This window comes from Pongo pygmaeus, chromosome 3 (genome assembly GCF_028885625.2).
Source record: "Pongo pygmaeus isolate AG05252 chromosome 3, NHGRI_mPonPyg2-v2.0_pri, whole genome shotgun sequence".
Classification (NCBI taxonomy): Eukaryota; Metazoa; Chordata; class Mammalia; order Primates; family Hominidae; genus Pongo; species Pongo pygmaeus.
The window spans coordinates 55,397,343-55,421,577 of NC_072376.2; the positions used below are offsets into that span (position 1 = coordinate 55,397,343).

The 24,235-nt window shown below is 35.2% G+C and overlaps 1 protein-coding gene across 24 annotated transcripts in view; it reads right to left on the bottom strand.

Annotated features, from left to right (window-relative positions):
- The window catches only part of ADGRL3 (adhesion G protein-coupled receptor L3), an 849,533-nt gene that overhangs the window by 129,407 nt on the left and 695,891 nt on the right, over window positions 1-24,235 (bottom strand). For 17 of the 24 annotated variants that reach the window (XM_063663661.1, XM_063663660.1, XM_063663647.1 and 14 more), the window contains one exon: window positions 22,280-22,318. The exons of the other annotated variants lie outside the window; for them this stretch is intronic. In XM_063663661.1, the coding sequence (XP_063519731.1) occupies window positions 22,280-22,318 (39 nt within the window). The remainder of the gene's footprint in view (window positions 1-22,279; window positions 22,319-24,235) is intronic. 24 annotated transcript variants of the gene reach the window in all.

The window sequence follows — 24,235 nt, forward strand, 5'->3', positions numbered from 1 at the left end:
CATTGCTTCATCCAAAAGAATCATCTCTGTAGTTACAATTTATATATTTCCTGTGGTTTGCTTTATGCTGTAGCTTACAAAGAAAAACAGTTCTCCCAATAAGGTCTTGGGTTTCATTCAAACATAGAGAATTGCAAAACAGAAAAATACAATACCTGCAGCTTGAAAGTGATCATCCCTGAACCCAATTCATTATGAAATATGAATCTAATCCAGAAATAAAGTTGAATAAACAGCCAACACAGGCACAGTTAACAGGCAGCAGATAAGTGTTTTAAAACAGGACTCACATTATTGACACATTGGCCGAGAGGCTGGGAGAGACTAGAGAAATACCCTCCACAATGCAGTGTTTTCTGCTGGCTGGTGTTTTCATAGTAACCAAGTAACAACTGTTAAAAATGCAGCTTCATAATGAAACACCTTGGCTGCCAATTAACACCAGCTTCAAAAACTAATTTGCCTTTTGATACAAGTTGTTTTTTCTTGATATTTTCCCAGCTATTCCAAGTTTTGGCCAAAAATCAACATCACTGTACTTTTAAGTAAAATAATCCTACTCACAACTTGCATGCTTTGGATTATTTTTTAAAAGAGAAACAACACAAACAAATCGAAAAAGTCTCTCACGAGTTTAAACACTGGACGTTTTCATATAGTGTGCTTAGCTCCGTCATTTGTTCTTGGTGTAAAGTGTGACCTAGTAGCCAGACAAAAGTACTTCTGGATCACAACAAAATGATCCGCTTTCCAGGAAGTTCTCTATAAGGGCAATGCCAACAAGATATGCCACAAAAAGAGGTGCCAGATAAGAAACCAAAAAAAGAAAAAAAAACAATAAAAAAAAAACTTTAGATATTTTCTGAAGCGAAACAGAGAACATAGACCTCTTCAGTGTAAAGAAGTATTCTTTCAGGGATTAGATGATACTGTGAATTCATTAAAAATGTTCTGAAAATCCCACATGCAACAGAAATTATGCCTGTTCCTTATGGAGCAGCCATTTTAGCTGCTGATAATCTTAATAATTAGTTAATAATCTTATAAAAATTAATTAAAATCTTACCTAAGGGGAAATTTTATTGGGGATAATATATTTCTGTTCTGTCCTTCGTTGTTTTTATTGTCAAAATTTAAAAAATACAAGATGAGAAAAAAGGAAAAAGAAACAACTATGGTCAGCTCCGAGAATGTTCTAAGAAAGAATGTGTTCCAAGACTAAATCAGGAAAAAATAGAAAGTCTGAATAGACCTACAACTAATACGGAGATTGAGTCAGTAATCAGAGCCTCCCAACAAAGAAAAGCTCAGGATCAGATGGCTTCACTGGTGAATTCTACTCAATTTTTCTACACTTAAAGAAGAATTAACACCAGTCCTTCTCAAACTCCAAAAAAATATAAGAGGAGGGGACACTTCCAAACACCTTTTTATGAGGCTAGCATTACTTTGACACCAAAGCCAGACTTAGACACCACGAGAAAACTGCAGGCCATATCCTGATGAATACAGATGCATAAATTCTCAACAAAATGCTAGAAAACTAAATCCATCAGCACTTAAGAAAAAAATTATAAACCATGATCAAGTGCAATTTATCCCTGGATACAGGGAGAGTTCAACATGAAAAATCAATGAATGTGATACACCACATTAACAGAATAAAGGATATCACATGATTGTCTTAATAGATGCATAAAAAGTGTTTGACAAAAGTCAGCACCTTTCATGATAAAAGCTCAACAAACTAGGAACAGAAGGAAGTTACTTCAACATGATAAAGGCCATGTATAAAAGCTCTTAGATAACATCATACTCAACAATGAAAACCTGAAAGCTTTTCCTCTAAGATCAAAAACAAGGCAAAGGTGCCCGCTCTTGCCACTATTCAACATAGTACTTGAAGTCCTTAGCCAGAGCAATTAGGTAATAATAATAATAGGCATCCAAATTGAAATGAAAAAGTAAAATTCTCCCTGTCTGCAGATGACATGATCTTATATACAGAAAACCTGATAATTAAATATATATATACATAAAGACTGTATATATGTATGTGTGTATGTATATATAAGACTGTATATATGTGTGTGTGTACATATATATATATGTATAAACTAATGAACAAATTCAGGAACCTGTTTACAACAGACTGCTTTATCTAAAAACTTTGTATGTCTTTGAACTGACGGCAAATAAATCAAAGGCACCATTTATTAATTTATCTTAGTTTTGCAACTGAAAAAGTACAAGGTGCAATATTTTTTCACAGTTATAAGTTTTCAACAAGTGTATTCTTCAAGATAAGGCAGTCTTTAGGGAAGCTTTCTACTAAAGCCCAAACAATTGCCAAATTTACTAAAAAGCAACACACTCAAAATGTGGCCCCCAAACCTAGGATTTGGTGAGTTATGACACCAATTTAACATTTATTTAATCTGCTCAAAAATGCACCTGTTCACAGTTGCTTAAGTATAACTGCAAGGAAATGTTTACACAAGGATAGAGAGACAGTATTCTGTAAAATCAGAGTGTGGGATTTGGAACCACATCCCCGAATTGTACCTGCACAGTGCCTCTTACTGTGTGACATTGGGCAAGTTACTTAACTTCTCTATACTTCATCTACAAATTTGGTATGATAATATAATCATCTCAGAAAGTTGTCTGGCTCATAACAAGTGCTCAAGTTGCAACCTTGTTTTTACTTTTGTTTGATATCACAGTACAGTGTAGGAAGAAGGGACGTCTTCACTTAGAAAGCACATTTCATGTCTGATAATTGCTAAATAGCCACACTGAATTGAAATCTGGAAGGACTAAGTCTTCGGTAATGCAGTCTTCATAATTTGGTCTCTTACACAACTACAGAATCCTATACTACCTGAAGCTTTGAGGAATTGGAGAGTAAAGGCAACATGTGTATTAAATAGTTCATAATGAGTTTTTTAGAGACTTAAATAATTTGACCCCTTTTCTGCTAGTGAGACAGCACAATTAAGTCCATCTTAGAAGCTTTATAATCACAAATGATTTAAACTTTCTAAAGCTTGCTGACATGTCTCTTTACTAGCTAAATTAAGGTTAATTAAATAGCTACAACTCCTCAATGAATACCTATATTTGGATTTCCTTATACATTTGTGTATTGTATATTTTATTCACACATTATGACATCTGGTCACAAAATAATTTTATTTCTCAAACTAGTTATTTGCATTATTTTCATAAGCTCAACATAAGACTCATTATATTTCAATTTGAGGGTAGGTAGGGGGGAGTATTATCCTTTTCATCATACAGTATACTCACTAAACTCTCAGTGACTTTTGACTGTTTCTAAAAATCGAATATAAATGGGAAAGAGCCAAAAGTCATTTTGATTCACACCAAGATTATGGACACAACATATCCTACTAGATACACATTTGCATTATTTTTTAATGCAACATTATTAGGACTCTTATCATTAAATTCAGACCTTAGGCAAATTCAGCTGATGAATATTACTCATAGCATATAATTCTGATATGTTCGTTAAGATGTTATATACTTTATAATTACACTTTCTATATTTCAAAATACAGAGTTTATTTGTTATAACTACTGCAAAAACCTTTGGGAAAAACTGCTACATATTTTTGCAATGACAACTTTTGTCATTATTCCAAGAGGATGTATTTGTGAAATAGCCTAAGATTTCTCAGGAAGAATACACAAAATAATGAATGATGAGAAACACATGAGTGGCACTTCTTACCCAGGTGAGCAGTAAATATCAAACTACGAAAGTAAGCAGAATCATCTGGGGGAACCTAGTTACCCCCCTCTTCCTCCATTTGAAAAACATAAAAATAAATACCCCAATAGAAGGAATGCCTTATGGAAAGATGTATAACCTTACCATCATGGCATTTTTTTTTCTTTTTTTTTTTGAGACAGAGTCTCGCTCTGTTGCCCAGGCTGGAGTGCAGTGGCACGATCTCTGCTCACTGCAAGCTCCGCCTCCCAGGTTCATGCCATTCTCCCGCCTCAGCCTCCCGAATAGCTGGAACTACAGGCGCCCATCACCACACTCGGCTAATTTTTTGTATTTTTTAGTACAGACAGGGTTTCACCGTGTTAGCCAGGATGGTCTCGATCTCCTGACCTCGTGATCCGCCTGCCTCGGACCTCCCAAAATGCTGAGATTACAGGTGTGAGCCACCATATCTGGCCTTGCAGACAAGTTTTTAAGTCACTAGCTCATTCAGGTTTTAGCTCAAATATCATCTGCTCCAAGAGGTCTTCCATTATTAGCAAAACTGGGGGGCGGGGAGGGGAATCCCACCATCCTTAAATCTATTACCTGTTTTGTTTTCTTTGTATCATATGTCATTATCAAAAGATGTCTCATATATTTGTTTACCTACACAACTATCTTAAACCTCCCATTGGACAGATGACAAGCTTTATGAAGGAGGAGATGCTGTCTCATTTACAAGAGCCAAAATCAGTGTTCCCTAACTGTTGGCTGAGGGATTTGCCATGCGGGATAACTCATATGTAAGTCAGTTTTCTCCATTTTCATATCAGCCAAAATAAAAATCTCTGAAGTTGTTAGTTTGATGAGTATAAGAGCAAAGAATAACTAGAAATGATAAAACTTATTAACTAGCCAATACTTTCTTGAATTAGTCTCACCCCAGTGGGCTCTTAGTCCGTTTGGGCTGCTAGAACAAAATACCTTAGACTGGACAATTTTATAAACCATGGAAATTTATTGCTCACAGTTCTGGAAGCTGAGAAGCTCAAGATCAAGGCACCTGCAGACTCATTGTCTGGTGAGGTCTCACTCTCTGCATCCTCACATGGTACAAGGGAGAAACAAATTATCTTGGGCTTCCTTTGTAAGGGCACTAGTACCATTCATTCATGAAAGCTTTGTTCTCTTGGCCTAATCACCCCACCAGAAGCCCCACCTCCCAACACCACTATACCGGGGAGTAAGTTTCAACACATGAATTATGAGGAGACACAAGCAGTCAGACCACAGAAAGCTCCCATTTCAATATTTATTTATCTTTAACAGAATTATCCACATTTGTTCTGATTTTCTCACCAGACTATCAGGTCCTCAGAGAAGACATCATATTCATTTGTGTTTTCCCAGAGTAAATTTTAGTGCCGTGATACCTTTTGGGTATTCATTAATATTTATCACACAAAGGTAAGTTACTTTTATTATCAAATTATTAATGCCATTATATACAACAGGAAAACTGAAAGCATCCTTTTTTATTTCTTTAATTTTTGCCCTGTCTCCCCAAAGACTTCTGAGAGAATAACGTGTTCAGATATCACCATGATTTGGGAGGGAGGCAGGGTGAATGAGAGGAAGTTAAGATGACAGAGTTCAGAAGGAGAAAATCTGAACCACAGGTTATTGTAGTGCATACAGGACACTATGAATAAGAAATATATATATATATCTTATAAAAAGTTTTCCATAATGTTTTCAAAGGTAATTTCCAATGTAATTTAACAAGATTTCATTAAATATGTATTATGTGCAAAGAACTAGGTAAGGCACTGTTGAATGAGGTTAGAGAAAAAAAACATAGAGTTTGCCTTCAATTTACCTATACTCCAGCACAAAACAGATCTAGAAACCCACAGCATACAATACAAAAGTAATAGATTCTTGCTGAGGAGGACCATAAAAACATCCCAGAAAATGTTTATTTTTGAGTTAGATGCTAAAGGATGAATACATTTTCTTTGACTCTGAAGAGGAAATCCAAAGCTAAAGTACATAATGAGCAAGTTGATGATGGTAAAAGAAAAAAAGCAAATTGGTATTAGGCAGCCCATTTGAAAGTTGGGAACAATTATTTCATAGTAATAGATACATTTATACTAATGAATTGCTTAAACTCTTTTGAAAAACGGCCTAGTAATATAAATTACATTTTACTCTACTTCCACTTTTTAAATGTTTTCCTGAATGCATCATTTCCTTATCAATATATGCCATAATCACGCTGAATAATGTTATTTTATATTATTATTTTTATTATATTATATATACAGTTACATTTAAATATTTTTCTTCACATCTAAATATCAGGATATATTAAGGAAGAAAAATAAATTTTCAGGTCTCTGCTCCCATTTATTGCTTTCTGAATGTATACACTGTAGGTAGATAGATAGGTAGATAGATAGACAGAAGAAAATAGTATCCATTGATTTGTAATTTGAAATAATAAAAACAAAATTTTCTTTAATTCTTTGACTTCTTGATATAAGGTTTATCAGTTGAAAATAAAGTAAAATGAAGCAAAAGTTTAAAATCATTACTGAATAGGACACATTGTACTGCAATCTGCGTTTAGATATTGATTCAAATCAAAATGTAAAGGTCAAGTGTTAGAAGTGTCTTCAAAACAGTTTATAACTTGCAGGTTTTTTATTACAAGTCAAGTTGAGTGACTGATATTTACACATCTGATCAATAAACCTAAGGTGCTTTTTATAACCAGTCATTTAATATTATTAAGTATATAAAAACTACTAATCTCTGAGCCACCTTTTATATTACAGTGAAGTGCTGGCATTTTCAAGTCTTAATTAAAATTAGATCGTATAACACAAGTGACCTTAATATAGTAATAGGGACCTTTAAGAGTAAAACAAGGTGAAACTAAAATTTCATAGAACTGACTGTGTCTTTAAGAGACATCTTATTTTTTTTTTTTAAAGCATTGTTTTTTTGCAAACTGTATTTGATCGTATCACTTTTTAATTCTACTTTAGAATGAAATGACCAAATGCTGTTAAATAAATCTCTATCATGTTACAGGAATTAAATAGATCTACAGGCCTGACTTAAACTCCCTGCTAACCTAATATTCATTCAACAAATATTAATTGAGCATCTTCAGTGTGGCAGTCAACTGGGATGCAGCAAGAAAGACAGATGTTCTCCCTTCCCTCAAGGTAATGGCAATATAGTGAGGCCAGGCAATTAAACAAGTAATTAAAATCCAACATGGCAAGCATTATAATGATGGAAACATAGGGTTCAAGCTCTGTATTGGAAAAGCTCCATGAAGTAGGAGAATTCCAAGATGAAACTCAACGCTGAACAAAGAGGCAAAGGGCGCAGCGTGTACTTACAGGCACAGAGATGAAAGAGAATAGGCACTGCAAAGAAACTGAAAACAAATTCCTTATGGTAGAGCAAAGAGTATAAGGGGTTCAGTGGCAAGATTGGTAAGTGAAGGATAGATTTCAAAGAGGTTGCAAACTATGTTAAGGTATTTACAATTCTTCCTAAAGACGACAAATAGTCACTGAAAAAAAAATGTAAGGTAATAGAGCAATATACAGTAATGGTTAATATTTGTGGAGTGTATTCCAGACCTTGATATGAATGCTTTACATGCATTAACTCCTTTAATTTTCACAATAACCCAGTGAGGTAGAATTTATTATTATCTTCATCTTACAGTGAGAATATTGAGACTCAGAGAAGTTAAGTAACTTGCTAAAGGCTAATTAGCTAACATAGAGTAGAACCAGGACTCAAATCCATGAATTCTGGTTCTGGAGAAAAAGAAAAGCAGAGATTATTCCGAAGGTATTTAAAATGATTTGCTGATTAGTTAACGCCAGTTGATGAGGAAAAGAAAGAAGTGCAATGCATAGAATTTGGGGTAGTCAAGGAGGTAGCACTCACTTCAAATGGGAACTTTGTTTTTCAAAAGGTAAACGTAGTGGGTATAAAAGTATATGTGTGGGTGGAGAGTATGAGCAACATAGTAAATTCAGGTTGCCTACTTTGAATGCAATATACAGCCGTGCACTGAATAATGATGTGTTGCTCAACAATGGACCACATATACCATGCTGGTCCCATAAGATTAAAATGGAGCTGCTCTATACAGGTGTACTAGCTTTTATCTTTTATATCATATTTTTACTGTATCTTTTCTATGTTTAGATACACAAATACCATTGTGTTATAATTGTCTACAGTACTCAGTACAGTAACATGCTGTACAGGTTTGTTGCCTAAGGGGCAGTAGGCTATACCATGTAGCCTAGGTGTGTAATATGCTGTCCCATTTAGGTTTTTGTAAGTATACCCTATGATGTTTGCATGACAACAAAATGAAGCATTTCTCTGAATGTATCCTCACTGGTAATGCATGACTGTAACTGAACGGCATCAATTCAGATGGCCTGAAGCTTATAGAAGATATCTGATATTCACATACAGTTCACGAGATAGTTTGGATATTTTTCCTTCCGAATCTCATGTTGAATTGTAATCCTCAATGTTGGAAGTAGGGCCTGATGGGAGGTGTTTTGGTCATGGGGGCAGAGCCGTCATGGTCTGGTATTGTCCTCACTATAGGGAGTTCTTGCGAGATCTGGTTGTTTAAAAGTGTGTGACACTTACCTCACTCTCTCTCTCGCTCCTGCTTTTGCAATGTGATATGCTGGCTCCTGCTTAGCCTTCTTCCATGAGTAAAATCTCTCAGAGCCCTCCCCAGAAGCTAAGCAGATGCCAGTGCCATGCTTGTACAGCCTGCAGAATCATGAGCAAATTAAACCTCTTTTCTTTATAAATTACCCAGGCTCAGGTATTCCTTTACAGCAGCACAAAAACAGCCTAATACAATGCATGCATCATAAATTTAATTAGGCTTATTAAAGCCATTGGTATGTCTGAAATTACCCAGAAAAACTGAGTAGAGGAAGAAGAATTGATGGTACAGAAACACTAACAAAATAGAGAGGCAAATGAAGTAAGAATAGTTGACAATGAAGATGAAAGAGTAAGCAGTCAGAGAGTGCAGTATCACAGATGGAAAGAGGGTTTTCCTTAGTTTCAAAAATAATAATGAAAGTATCCAAAAATTCTTCTTCAGGAACTAGAAATAATAACTCTATTTTTGTTCTGGGTAGCAGAGTGATTGTAAAACGAAAAAGAAAACCACAGAGATACTGCTTTTGAGGGGCAATCAGTACAATTGTATATCATTACTTCAAAGCAGGACATTTATTCATTTAATTAATATTTCTTGAGCACTTAACATATGCCAACACTGTTCTAGACTCTTGAGATATATCTTAACAAAGCAGAGGAAAAATGATTTTAGAACTGAACATTCTGGCAAGGGAAGCAAATAATAAACCATATACTGTTAGAAGGTACAATGTACAGTGTGAAATAAAATAGACAGGATGGAGGATTTAGAATCAGGGATGGCTTTCAAATAGAATGGCACAGATGGGCATCACTGAAAAGGTAACAATTCAAAAAAAGACAAAGGAATCGAGAAAGCCATGCAGGCATCTGGAAGAGAAGCGTTCCTATCAGAGGGAACAACCAGAATAAAAGTCTTCAAATGGAACTTTTGAAGGTTTGCATGGTCCAAAACCTTAAAATGGCATGTGTTTGGAGTAAAGTGAAAGAAAACAGTAGAGGTGGGAGGTGGGGCTCAACCACTTCAACTGAGATGCTGAAGAATGGTTTGCAAGTGAAGATTGGGAATTCAGTTACAGATATGGAAAGTTTGAGGTGTGTATTAAACAACAAAGTGAAGATATTGAGAAATTGGCTGGAAAATTAATTCTGGAGTTCAGGAGAATGGTCTGTGCCATTGATAATATTTGTAGGTCATAGGCATATAGGTGATATTTAAATCAATGAGATCACCAAGGGTGTGAATGTACAAAGTGTAGACAAGAGGACTAACTATTGTGTTAGGGGGCACTCCAAGCTTAAGGGTTTGAGGAGAAGAGGAGGAACTGACGAAGGAGACTGGAAAGAAGTGTCAATTAGGTAGAAGAAAAATCAAGTGAGTTGGCCTGAAGAGAATATATCAAGGAAGAGGAGGTGATCTGCTGTGTTAGATGTTTCTAATTGATCAAGTAAGGTATGGATTGACTACCGACCATTGGTTTAGCAGCATTTAGAAGTCATTAATGACCTCAACAAGGGCAGTTTCGGTGGTGTAGTGGGGGCACAAGCCTCAGGAGGTGAATTTAAGGGAGAATGAGAGGAGAGGGATTGGCAACGGCAAATGTTGAAAAGTGTTGTCAGAATTTCTGCTGCAGTGGACATACTAGTAGGCAATTGGAAATTTGAGCCTGGAGCTTCAATTAAACAGTAAATATTTGGAGACCAATTAATATGTGCTAATCACAATTTAAAAGGTCCTGAAGATGTAGAAATAAAAGTGGCACTGTTCCTTCACAAGCAGCTTAGTGATAGAGGAGTGAAGAGACATTAAAATACAGCTTGATAATTGCTGTAATAGAGGAAAACTGAGAGTGTTATAAGTTCACATAGGAGGTCATTTATTCAGACTGAGTGGGACAAAAAATGCTTCTTTAGAGTAATTGACATATGAAGTGGGTGTTGACGTCATATGTCAAAGTTACTGGAATGAAGAGAAGGAGAAAGGAGAACAAATCTAGAATTAATCCAAGTAGAAGGAACTGTGACTATAAAGGTACAGAGACACGAACTGAAAGTATTTAAATCTCCTGGCAGTGTAGGATCGGATGAGGAGCCAGTTAAAGGTGTGAGAAATTAGCAACAGGAGTCTGATACTCAAGCACTGTAGTTCAAAAAGGGATTTTTTTCTATAAGGGCAAAAGAGAGTAAGGGACAGGCTGAGTAGGGTCAAGTCATGATCAGATTTGCATTTTTAAAACATTACTCAGACAGTAGGTGGAATGGATTAACAGAAGAATTTGGCAATGTGTAAAGCAGTTGATTAAATTTTTTTTTAAAATCATCTACACAAGGATAATAGTTGAAGTTATAAGAATCAGTATCAGAAGAAAACAAAGTTTGCAGCCAAAGTCGTTTTGCAAAAAATATGTCATGACCCTGGTCAAAGGTTTTTAATAGCACTCAGACTCTTGAGTTTTTTCCATAGCCTTCTCCCTCAACCCACTGCTTCAGGCATATTTGTCTCCTTTCTATTGCCTGAACTCTCCAACTGCTTGTCACTTGACCATCTCAGCCTCGGGTGACCTTTGATCTTGGAATGCTCTTCTCCAGATAGTCACATTGCTGAATTGCCTATCACTTCCTTAGAAAGTCTTCCCTGATCCGCACGAAATGAAGTAATCAAAAGGTCATATTTACTCATATGGGTCATATTGCATTTCTGCAATCTTATTTTATTACTTTGATTGATTGACTGATTTACTGGCTATTTTCCTCCATAACTCCAGGCTGAACTAGGGTTTGAGCCCTACGAGACAGAAACTCGGTCTTCACCTGTGAATCCCTGCACCTGTGAGCTCAACAAATATTGCCTGATTGAATGAATGAATAAATCTATGTTTTTCTTAAAGTATATGTGTTTACTATTTTTTAATAAAAAATGTATTTTTCAGACTTTGAAAAGGACATACTTGTTGGAAAGTCTGAAAAACTGCCACAGCCTAGCAGAGCTAATTAAATGTAATATGATATCCTGGATAGGATCCTAAAACAGAAAAAGGACATAGATAATAAATTTAAAAATCTGAATAAACTATGGACTTCAGTTAATGATAATATATTAACATTGGTTCATTAATTATTATAAATACACCATACTAATGTAAGATGTTAACAATAGAGGAAGCTGTTCATGTCAATGGCAGGTATATGGGAACTTTCTATAAGACTTGATCAATTTTTCTACAAATCTAAAACTTTCAAAAAATAATATCTATTAGTTTTAAAAAGACATATTTATAAACAGTTTTAAATTACAGAAGTATATATGGCAAAAGCTGAAATTCCATTTATAGAACAACACTGTAAAACTCCACACAAAAAGAATCACTTTAGACAGTTTATTGTGGGTCTCTCTAGACCTGTAAATATTTACACATTCATAAGAGCAAACTCAGTCCGTACAATAAGGCTGTTATCTGTTGTTTTTGGCTTGCTTGTTTATTTTTACTTGAAAATATATCACACCTATCTTTTTAAGTCAATACAAGTTCTACCTCACTGTTTCTGTGGCTAGGAAGTATTCCATTATTTAGTTTAGTAGTTTATTCAACCGATTTCCTACTGATGAAGAGGTAAGTTGTTCTGTTGACACAAACACTACCCAAATCTAGCTTGTGATCCTGTCTACACATTCACTCTTTTCCATGGTGGAATGCCACCCTATTGTGTGGGTCGGCCACAAGCTATATCCCCAAAGTCTTTTCTCTAGGCAAGGAGAACAACACTGTTTTGTGATTGTATGACAAGATTTAAAAACAAACAGTATAAAAATATAGATGTGAGTAAAAATAGTCTTCTCTGGTAAGATATTTAAAAAGCTAACAGGCCGGGCGTGGCGGCTCACACCTGTAATCCCAGCACTTTGGGAGGCCGAGGCAGACGGATCACGAGGTCAGGAGATGGAGGCCATCCTGGCCAACATAGTGAAACCCCGTCTGTACTAAAAATACAAAAATTAGCTGGGCGTGGTGGCGCATGCCTGTAATCCCAGCTACTTGGGAGAGAATCGCTTGAACCCGGGAGGCAGAGGTTGCAGTGAGCCGAGATCATGCCACTGTACTCCAGCCTGTTGGTAGCAAGACTCCAACTCAAAAAAAAAAAAAGCTAACAGTGATCATACTTTGGAAAAGGACTGCTGAAAGTCTGTGGAGAGAAATGAGAGGCAGGGTTGAACTACGCAACCGCAAGGGAGCACCACTGAAATAGACAAAAATGTCAGTGGCGTGCCCTGGAGTTAGCAATGCAGAGGTTCTAGTGGGAGGGAGAAATAGCTATTATTCTATCTTTTGAATTTTATACCATGTGTCTATATTAGCTATTCAAAAAATTACTTAAAAGGTAGAAAAATGCAATCTGAGAAGTTTCAAATAGCTTTTAAAAGTTTTTTTAGACAAAATGATTAATCTCAAACTATGACTAACAGAACAAGCAGAAGAACATTTTTATCTATATCTAGGGTTCAAAAGTTACCCTTGTATTGTCATAAATCTATGGTAGTTTATTACATTAAAACTGAATAAGATTTCACTGTGTTATTAAATAAGAAAAAGAAAAAGCATTTTCGTTGCATCTGAGGCTGCTAGTTGCCCAATATCCCTTTTGTGTTAGACACAGAATCGTTGGACGCTATGCCCAGCTGCAAAGCTGCACCTACTAACGAAGTATTTAACCATGCAAATAGGGTAGCCCGTAAGATATAATAAGGAATAGTTTGGGGAGACTCCTGGAAAGTACTAAAAGGGACAAATACTTCCGATACTTATCCTTTTCCTTCTTCCTTTTAGAAGATTAGCATGACATGATGACTGGAACCTAAGTAGCCGTCTTGTCATCTTGGGGATGGAAACCCGTGTGCTAAAGATAATGGAGCAAAAAACCAGATGCAGCCTTGGTCTCTGATGATTTCACGCAGTTTCCAAGCTAATCTTGGACTGCCTCATCTGCATTTTTCATGTGCAAGAATAAAGCCCCGGTTTGTTTAAGCTACCATAGCTAACTTTCTGTTACTACCAGCTGTACAAGATTCATATATTAGATAAAGGAAAACATAAAAATTGTAACTCTGGGAGCAGTCCTAAAAAATCATTTGTTTGGATCCACACTCTCAGACAACTCCTTTACTGTAAATTGCACTTTAAAATTTCCATTGCCTTTCTGACCTGTACCAAAAAAGTTAATGATAGTTTCAGAAAGTAGGATCTTAAATCTGTAATGCTGTTTTTAATATCCTTTACCTTCTGGTTAGCTATGTAATCATCAAGCTATTAAAGAAATAGAAAAGTAAATTGATGTGTATTCTCTTGCATTTGCATAGAAATAATATCTATTTATATTCTATGTATTTAAAACTTTTCTGAAGGTAAACTTATGTTCAGAAAGCATTGATGCATAGAATGGACTTTAAGTAAACAGTTTTACAATTACATAATGGCCCAGGCTTTGATCAGAAAATGAAATAAGAGAAGAGAATACAAGTTGGTGCAAAGAAGAGAGAAAATATTTTTATTTTAGATGAAAACATTTTATTTAAAAACAGAAAGACACTTTTTTCACACCCTCATTAGAATTACTTTCTGAAGCATTCACAAACCATGTATATACAAACAGCAGCTGGAACATTTGTTTATTTACAGGAAATGTGCAAAATGGAGGAGGCAGAAATGGCTTTCTAAAGCAGCCATTTCTATCTAACCTGACACATTCGCCAGGGGAATTGTGAGAGATTCCCAGAATGATGTTCTTTCCACGTCAATGCAGAATCTCCATCATCAACATCTGTCATTGTCCTTTGGAGGTTTTTAAATCATTAGATTTACAACTTGACCTGTTCACATTCTTCAATAATACCTGTATGAATTACTCTGCTTACATTACATATGATTTTACTCTTCTGATTCAATGATTGCTTTGTATGTAGTAGCGTTTAATGTCTACAACTTACAGAAAGGAATTCTTATAACCATTCTTTATCTGAAAAAAACTACAGTACTCTGGTTTTGTAGATAGAAGTCACTTTCTTTGATCTCAATGTCTTTTAACAATAGGTTTAGGACACCAGAAACATGCAGGGTGCAGATTTATATTTTCTCTCTTACTGACATAAATCAAGTGCAGATTTATCAAGCTGTGAAATATATTAAGTTCACAGGGTTTTAACAAAGGGTTACCAAACCACAAGAACCTGCTGTGATTCAAACTACTTTCAGATGTCCTTTTAATTATATTAAATGAAAGTTTGGGTTGGCTTTGATGCTTATGGGCAAACATCGAAATCTCTTGAAAGAGCTGCTAAAAGTACTCCCTGTTGCTGCAGTTAATATACTACATTGTATGCACACTGCTAGCCAATTTATTCTAGCCACTTTAACAAGGACATCCAGCCTGACAGGCCACACAGAATAGTATCACAAGTCAAGCAATGCACAAATCATTAGAGGACTCTGAAAGTTGTTTGACATGCACCACAGAGCTCTTTGTCACACAGCCAATTAAGTGACCAAACAAGGAACTTGAAAATACTCATTAATTTCTTCCTAGCAGTATAAACGGAGCTTAGAATCCTTCTTGTCTTATGCACCAAAGGCACGCAAGTAAAACTGGCATAATTCAATTTGCACTTTGTCAAAGGTGCAAGTAGCAATTTTGGTTCACAGAAAGTGCGCATTAATAATACAAAAAAATTGAAAAGAATGGGCAAAAATGTTTAGATATTGCATGTAATAATGTAGACATGTGGGCTTTGGAATTTTTTTAATTATCAAAAGTTGACATGACTTTTATCTTTGAAAAGCTGTATCAGCATTTCTGGGCAGATTCAGCAGTGCTTCACATCATTTCATCCTCTCTGCAATAACTTCAGTTGATTTCCAGGATACCATGCTCTCCTGGTGCTCCTCATTCCTCAAGGCTGTTTTTTAGTCTCTATTGCTGGCTTCTCTGCATTTCCCCAACCTCTTCATATTACAGTGTTCTGGGGCTCAGTTCTAGATTCTTTTCTTTTCTCTCTTTACACTCATCCCCTTGATGAATTCATCTAGAACACTGATTTCAAATGCCACTCTAAGCAAAACACTACCAAATAATTATTTCTAGGCTAATCTCACAATTGAACACGATGCTTGTATATTTAACGACATATTTAACATCTATATTGCATGTCTAATAAGAATCTCAAACTTAGCATGCGCCATAGTGGAGTTCTCTTCCTGCCCCTCCCAAATTGGTTGCAGATAGACCATCTCAACAAACGGCACCTTCATCCTTCCAATTGCTCAGGCAAAAAGCATTCTGTCATTTCAACTCCTCTTTTTCTCTGAAAACTCTATACAATCTCTTAGCAAATCTTATTTCATTTTTTTAAAAAACTCTGAATCCGAATAATTACCTCAGTATCCCGCACTAATATGCTAATCCAAGTGGCTGTCATTACCCAAACGGTAACCCAGCTTCGGCCCTTACTTTTCTTGCTATTGGCTACTGTCCACTTGTAACACACATCAGATAGTTATCCCTCCTCAGAAACCTGCAGTGGTTTGTTTACTAGGCTTTTCTGAATAAAAGCTGAAGTCCTTACAATGATCTGTCAGAATCTGGGCCTTGAGCTACCACAGACTCACACCCTGTGATCCTCTTTTTCACTCTGTTCCAGTTGCACTAGCCTCCTTCATCACCAACAGGAATATTTCCATTTCAGGAACTTTCTGTTCTCTCTGCTAAAATGCTCCCTCCTGCATATCAGCATAGTTGACTCCTTTATCTCCTTCTGAGTTTTGCTCAAATATCACCTCGGTAATTCATTTCCTGCTTTCTTGCTTTATTTTGTCTTTATTTCTTGCATTTATCATCATCTGGCATACCATAAATTTTACATATTCAGTGTATTGTTTATATTCTTTCACTAGGATTTTCACCTTAGAAGAGAGTGCAGGGATTTTTGCCTATTATGTGTACTGCTATACTCCTAAAGCTGGTAAGATTATAGTGGGCACATGTGCTTAACTAGTAATTCTTAAATATTTTTGTTGTTCACTATGTGATGGTTTTCCACTACTAGGATATAGTATTATAACACACTATACATATAAAATATATTACAGTAACAAGTCTTCTATACCCTATATACCTATATAGTATATATATTGTATACTATAGTATACTATAATAATACTCTTTAAGCATTAAAAAAATCACATAGACTACCTGCCTTTCAAAAACAAAAGAAGAAGAAAAACCACGTGTGTGTGTGCTTTTTTGTTTTTAAATTCACACCTACTTAACATTTTTTTTTTGTGATCAGTTCTCAACCGAGCTATGCAAGTGACCACAACAGATTCTACACAATCACTCAAAAGAATCACATCAGTACCTAGATGAACTTATATTTTCCATTAAGCATGGTCGACTGCAGACTCTCTAGCGAGTACATACTGCCTCTGAGATTTGATGGGAGAAAGAAACATTGATAAAAATGAAAATATTTTTAAAAACTAGGAAAATGTCCTGTCTTAGAAGTAGTAAAAAATAAACACCAGTAATTCTTAATAGTTCCTGCTAAAGGGGAGAACAATGCTAACAAATATTACTATTTAAAAGATGACAATTTGAGGTTGAAAGATAAGAAAAAAATGCAAATCTGAGTTCTGATTACATTTATAAAACACAAAGGCAGTTAGTTGTTCTCAAGCTCTTGGAAGTCATACTCTACTCCCATATTCTCATGAAAACCGCGGACCTCTCTCTGAAACCACATGATTTGTACTGGTTCATGAATTATATTTTGAAACTTTCCTCTGCCCCCCATCCCATGACTAGAGTCAAGAACTTCTGCAATTCACAAATACTAGCATGGCTATAATAAGAAAGACAGAAAATAACATGTGTTTGTGAGGTTGTGGAGCAACTGGAATCCTCATATATTGCGGGTGGAAAATGGTACTGTCTCTGGAAAACAGACAGTTCCTCCTTTAACATAGTTACTATATCTTTCTTCTGGTTTTTTATTCTCTTAAGATGGTAACTTTTTCATCAGAGTCTCCTCAGAAAGTAAAAAGACCTCAAAGCAAAGTATATTTGGATATGACCTTAATATGGCAGCACAGAATAATGATCACATACCATTTTACCTCTGTATCAAAAAAAAGATTGAAAAAAATTGTTGTACTGCATTCCATCCCTGAAATACAGTGCATAAAATCAACAAACATAAACCTAATGATATGTCTTGCCTCCTATCACCAAAAGATGAGGTCAGTCCTTCTAATAACAGTATCTCAGAGATTAGGAGCACATGCATCTGAATTAGAAAGACTTAACTTTGAATTTAAAGCACCCTCGGTTATTATTGTGTGATCTTGTGAAAGTCATTTAACCCTCCCTGGGTCTCCATTTTTTCATCTGTTAAGTTAAAAATCGCAATAATTATATCATACGGTGGTTGTGAATATTAAATAAGAATGTATTCTAATTGATCTGCACAATAATGGCACATAATTAATGCCTAATAAATAAATTTATTTTTATTTTTATTTTTTTTTGGAGATGGAGTCTCACTCTGTCGCCCAGGCTGGAGTGCAGTGGCGCGATCTCAGCTCACTGCAACCTCCACCTCCCGGGCTCAAGCAATTCTCCTGCCTCAGCCTCCCAAGTAGCTGGGATTACAGGCATGTACCACCACGCCCAGCTAATTTTTGTATTTTTAGTAAAGACAAGGTTTTACCATGTTGGCCAGGCTAGTCTCAAACTCCTGGTCTCAAGTGATCTGCCCACCTTGGCCTTCCAAAGTGCTGGGTTTACAGGAAACTAATTTATTCTTAATAACAAATCATTGTTATTCTTAGTCATGGTGTTGAAGCAGCACAGCACAGGACACATGTCAGGAGAGAAGCAATGGTACCATCAGTGCTACTTGTGTGGCCTTGGGCCAATACACTATCTCATCTTCATCTGTAAGGCCCCTTCTGGTAATATTAAATCACGGCAACTGTTTAATATGCATGTGTAACACAAGCCTTACTTGTTTTCTCTAGTATGAAACTGAAAACTCTCTGTCTATTTTTTTTTTAAGAAACATGGGTCTCACTATGTTCCCCAGGCTATACTCGAACTCCTGGGCTCAAAAAATCCTTCTGCCTTAGCTTCTCAAGTAGCTGGGGCTCTGTAGGCCCATGTCATTGTGTGTAAGATATGGAAGTAATATGTTTTACTATGACACATACCAATTTATATCTTGTGATACACAACACGAATCTAAAATTACAATTGAAATTAAAATATGTATATTAAACTCAAATTTTTTTTTGTTAAAACTCTTGGGATGCAAACATAATGGCTTTTAGAAGATTCACATATTATTTAAAATATCACACCAGCCACTTTTAATTGTACAACTACAGGTCAGTTATCATGGTTGACAACTGATAGTTAAAATTTCACTGTGCTTTCATTTGTGTTTGAGATAAACAAAAGGTTAAAAGTAAGAAGATACAAAAGATAACTCTGGATAATTCCTAAAATAGACACTGAACTTCTAAGTAATTGAAATCTAAATGGATTTAGACAGCCAAAATCAACCCTAAAAGATTCACTGCTTGTGCCTATGAAAAGGCTATATTTTTTAAAAAAAATTTATGATGACGTAGAAATCATCTTATTTCAAATTTAATGCCTAAAGCACTTCAAGCATATTTCACACCTATTTCATAGATAGCTCTGAATGTACTCTGAACATAGAAACAATAGGAAACATAAAACAAGTCTTTAAAATGCAAATAGACTAAAGTTTAAAGGATTACTCACTCTGGAATTTCATGGAATAATCTACATTAAGAGGAAGAGAGGTAGTGCAATGTATTACAGAGCATTTCTGATTCACCAATATTCTGTTTGTATTTGGTTTTATCAGATGTTTACTCAATAGCTGAAACATTTATTCATAGTCAGTCACTTATAACCCAGGAAATCAACCATTGAATAAACTGCTATTAATTTTCCACCAGAGATTCATGTATGAATGACCATGCATTTCATAGGTTTAAATACCAAAAGACTAATTATCCCAAAGGCCCCATTAAAAGGATAACATAGATTGCAATCAAAAACAATCCTAACATTGCTCAGCTCAAAAATGATCTTCAGCTTTTGATGATAAAGGATATTTTGATTTCTCTGCCTATTGCACTCACTTAGAGTATAGCTTCATATATAGATATATATTTATATATACGTGTGTGTGTGTGTGTGTGTGTGTGTGTATGTATATAAACACACCTATATATACCTCCCAAAGCAATTTTTCCCCAAAACCTTAGAAAAATAAACCTGGATAGTTTCTTATACACAAAGATTCATTATTTTATAAAATAATGCAAATTAAAAGTTTATCTTCCTAGTCTCTGTTTAATGTTGAAATTCTCTTTTTCCTTTTAAATAATATTTTCACAAAATGCACTTGTTAGCCTTATTCTAATGGCTTCACTTCACATTCAGAATGAAATGTGCAAGAATAAAATAATATTTTTTTCACTCTGGTTTTTAAGTTTCTAATTGCTCATTCTGCAAAACAATGCCGAGATTAAAGTAATAAGAATTGATGAGACTCAGGACATGTGACTCCAAAATATGGCACATTGACATTTGAGAAAACAGCAAAAGCAGAAAGGTAACTCTCATCTTTACCCTGCCTTTTTCTCCTGATGCAAACCAAACAACTGAGCAAGAATTTTCTAACCTTCCCCTGAATCAGATCATAATACTCTCCTTAGAGAATATCCAATTCTCAATTCTATACTACCCAGAAGGATAGTGGAATGTGAATATTCAGATCATCGGAAAGGCATAAATGAACAAATTGATTTTTAGCATTTATATCAACCTAACTCACATCTCCCTGTACCTGCAAGGAAGGATCCCAAGACACGAGAGATGCCCAGAAGAATCTGAACAAATGCCTTGCTAAGTTCCCCCTCCCATGTATTACTGTTAGATAATTCCCCCTTTGTCCAGTTGCACTTTCCCAAGACTGTCTACTCTTTATCAAACCTACACATAAAAAATACAAGTTTTTCTGTTTCTTGAGATCATTCCCAAATGCTATCTCACATAAAACTTATATAAAATAAATTTGTATGTTTGTCTCTTGTTAACCTGTCTTTTGTTATAGGAGCCTGAGTCATGAACCGAGCTATAGATCAGGGAAAGAAATCTTTCCTTCCCTACGGAAACCATGCATAATCATAATAGACACATTTGGCCAACTACAAATTTAGCTGACTTATAGGGAACATTTGTAATGTGTTCTTGTGTTGCTCAGGAGACTTGGAAGACACCAAATCCAACCAAAGTGATCAGTATACATTTCCAGAACGAGAGTATATCCAAAGAAAGCGGAATCTACTCAACTGCATTTTCATTCCACTGAAGTGTTAGTGTACTAACATTTATTAATCAATATTTTCTCCTAGATAGTAAAATCCTGGACAGGGACTGTATTATATTTGCTTTGTTCACTAATATTTGTTGAGATATGAAGATATTCATGTATAGAATTTACAAATGGGATAGCTGCAAGAAAAAGAATTTGCCAGCCAGAATTAAGCAAACGATTATAGCTGGCACACAGAGATATTTCCATTCATTAAAAAGTCTACTGTATTGTGCTTTACATAATCTGACTAAGTTTGCCCCAAGGCTATCCAGTTCCTTTTGCTATGATTTTATGCTCACTAAGTCACTTTCTAATTATAAATCCAATTCTCAATTCTGTACTACCCAGAAGGATAGCGGATGTGAATATTCAGATCATTGGAAAGGCATAAATAAACAAATCGATTTTTACTATTTATATCAACCTAACTTAAGAGTTTTGGTTAAAAAAAATAAACACCGTGATATTATGTTCACCTGCAAATTAACTGATAAAGTTTTGTTTTTAAACTGCCAATCTCATACCCATTAATTTGGTTCTTGAGGGTATCTCTTTATAAATGCAGATGGACTTTTTCTTTAAAAATGCTGTGAAATGTATACATGTAGAATAAAGTTTACAGCTAAACATTTTCATATTTCATCCTGCCTTCTTTGTTTCTTTCCTTCATTTCTTATAAAACAAAACAAAACAAAAAACTAGAGAGTTTGCTTCTGAGGTTGTTCTCTGTCATACAAAATCCATAAACATAGGTATGGTTTATTGCTTATAAATTACAACATGCTTACAAATTAGAACATGTCAGCCGAAACAAAGTACATTTATATTGAGATTACAGTTTTTGCAATAAGTAAGAGAGTAAGATAGTCACAATCGTGCCTTGAGCCAATAAACAGCTCTACGGAGGAACAGAAGCATGATATTCCAAGTATCCTGGATTACTTGTCTTATAAGACTGATTTAGTTTCATTTCTGAATGACTTGCTACTCAAATATTGGCTGACCCAATGAAAAAATGAAATGTTTTCAAACCCACCTCTATAAAAAAAATAGGGATTTTATAGATAGGGATTTTATAGATTATACCCAACTCACCTCTTAGTGATGATGAAAAAGTTCACACCTCAAGTTGCACCTCCTTCTTAGTCTGTGTTCCTCTTGTTTGACAGAGCATTGGCACTGCCAATGCTTTCGTGCTTTCTGTTCCCACCCTTCTCCCCCTCCATGAAATTCCTTTATTTCAGTAATGTACATTATCATTTTTCTATCAGGTGTCCATTCATGCCATCACAACAGAGACATTCCACAACTTAACACATTTATAAAAACGCAGAAAGTACCTGGACATAGGCTCTGCAAGAGCGCTCTCTTTTCTGAAGCTGAATCCATTAAGACAGCAGATTAAACACAGAATAGAAAAAACAAGTTAGTGACAGAAGAAAACAAGAAAAATAAAAGAACACATCTACACAAAACACCTTATTTTGTCATTCACTACTTTTCAGAAGAAAATGAAAGCTAAGCAGCAGCAAAATGTAAGCAAGCAATGGCTTGAAAAATAGTAGCCAACATCCTTTCAGAACAACCTAAGTGAAAACTGTATGGTATAAAGTTGTTAATGATAGCAAGAAATCTTTGAATACATTTAGTAGAAATTAGTAAAAATCAATATACTTCATTCATTTGAAATGATTCATTTCACATTAGGTTAGTTATGAATTTATGGGTGACAAAGACATGAAGTTAAGGATATTACGTCAAAAGTTTGGAACCCATTTTTCAAAGATAGATTATTTGTGGTTTACAGATAATATAAACGGTTAATGTACACCACAAATCATATGTTCTTCATATATACAAAAACTTCTGTTTATCAGGAAAAAAGAAATGCCCATTCATTATGACTCTTTGATTCTAATGGGCATACTAGAGATAACTAGCTACTGATTAAAAGGATGTGATTATTCTGATTAATCACTGCTTTTATTTCTTGAAGAATTTATTTTGACAGTTTTGACCAAAAAACAAATGATAGAAACTTTGGTGGGTTAAGAAGTATATTTCTGTTTGTTTGTTTGCATAGAGAGTGATGTCTTTCTGGGCAAAAGGATAGCAGCAACTCATGTTACATCCCAAACATTATTTCCTGGTGATAAAATGAATAATTAATAACAGTTCATCCACCATGTTTAAATAAATAAGCCAAAATTTTATAAATTCGTTTGTGGGTTTTCCTCTTCTTTCCAATTTTTTTTTCCTCAGTAGCCTTGATTGTTGAAGGAGAAAATTACCCAGTTTTAAGAAGTAGTTACCCAGATGCCTTTTGTGTGGCCTATACTCTCCCAATTCTAATTCATGCATTCTTCAATGAGCATAGAGCAGTTACTCCTCTAAAGAATTAAGTGGGGAATGAGTGCAAGTAAATTGCCAGGGCTGTCACTTGGATCACTGACTTGCATCGTGGTTTGCAGGACTCTAAACCCTCCAGAATTTCAATACAGAGCACGATTGATTTGTACTGAGTTGACTTTGCAAATCTGATGGGTTATAACTGCTTCAGGGAAAGAGGGAACCACAGGAAATGAGAGCAAGCCAGCAAGCATGGGAATAACCTTTGCCCTCCCATCTCCTTACCCCATCATGCAAATTAACATATGACAAACCACATTATATAAACAACTGAAAAGAGCCAAATGGGTAACAAAAGAAAGCATTAAAAAGCTTCACAAATGGAAATTTGCCCATTATTTAGTTATTTGATATTCAGAGTAGGCAAGCTGATTAGCTGTAGCCAGTTAGAATGTGACATTAATTGCCAGCTTTACCTGATATTGTCAGACATCAACACCATTTTTAAATAAAGATACAAAGTATTGCTATAACAAGTCATGTTATGGATATGTAACATTAATAGAAATGACTACATCCGGTACATTATGATAACAATAGCTGGCAGCAATATTCATTAATAGCATCCAGCCAGTCTGGGCAACAACGCATTAAAATCACAGCACGCCCAGATTATATAGGTAGCTGTGGATTACATTCCATCAGGCAACTGGTTGTGATTCTATCAAGGGCATAAGTGACAAAAATAACTCCTTTATGCTCAGAATGAAAAATAATAATAATTTATATCTAATAATAAAACTGTACCTGTTTTCTACAGATGAAATTGCAGGAAAAAAAAAAAAAAAACTGTTTGCCAGATAAAATATCTGGCTTTTCTGTGTTGAATAATCATTATTTAGAAAATTTCTTTCCTTTTGATGAGTAAATTCTTATTCTAGTAAGAC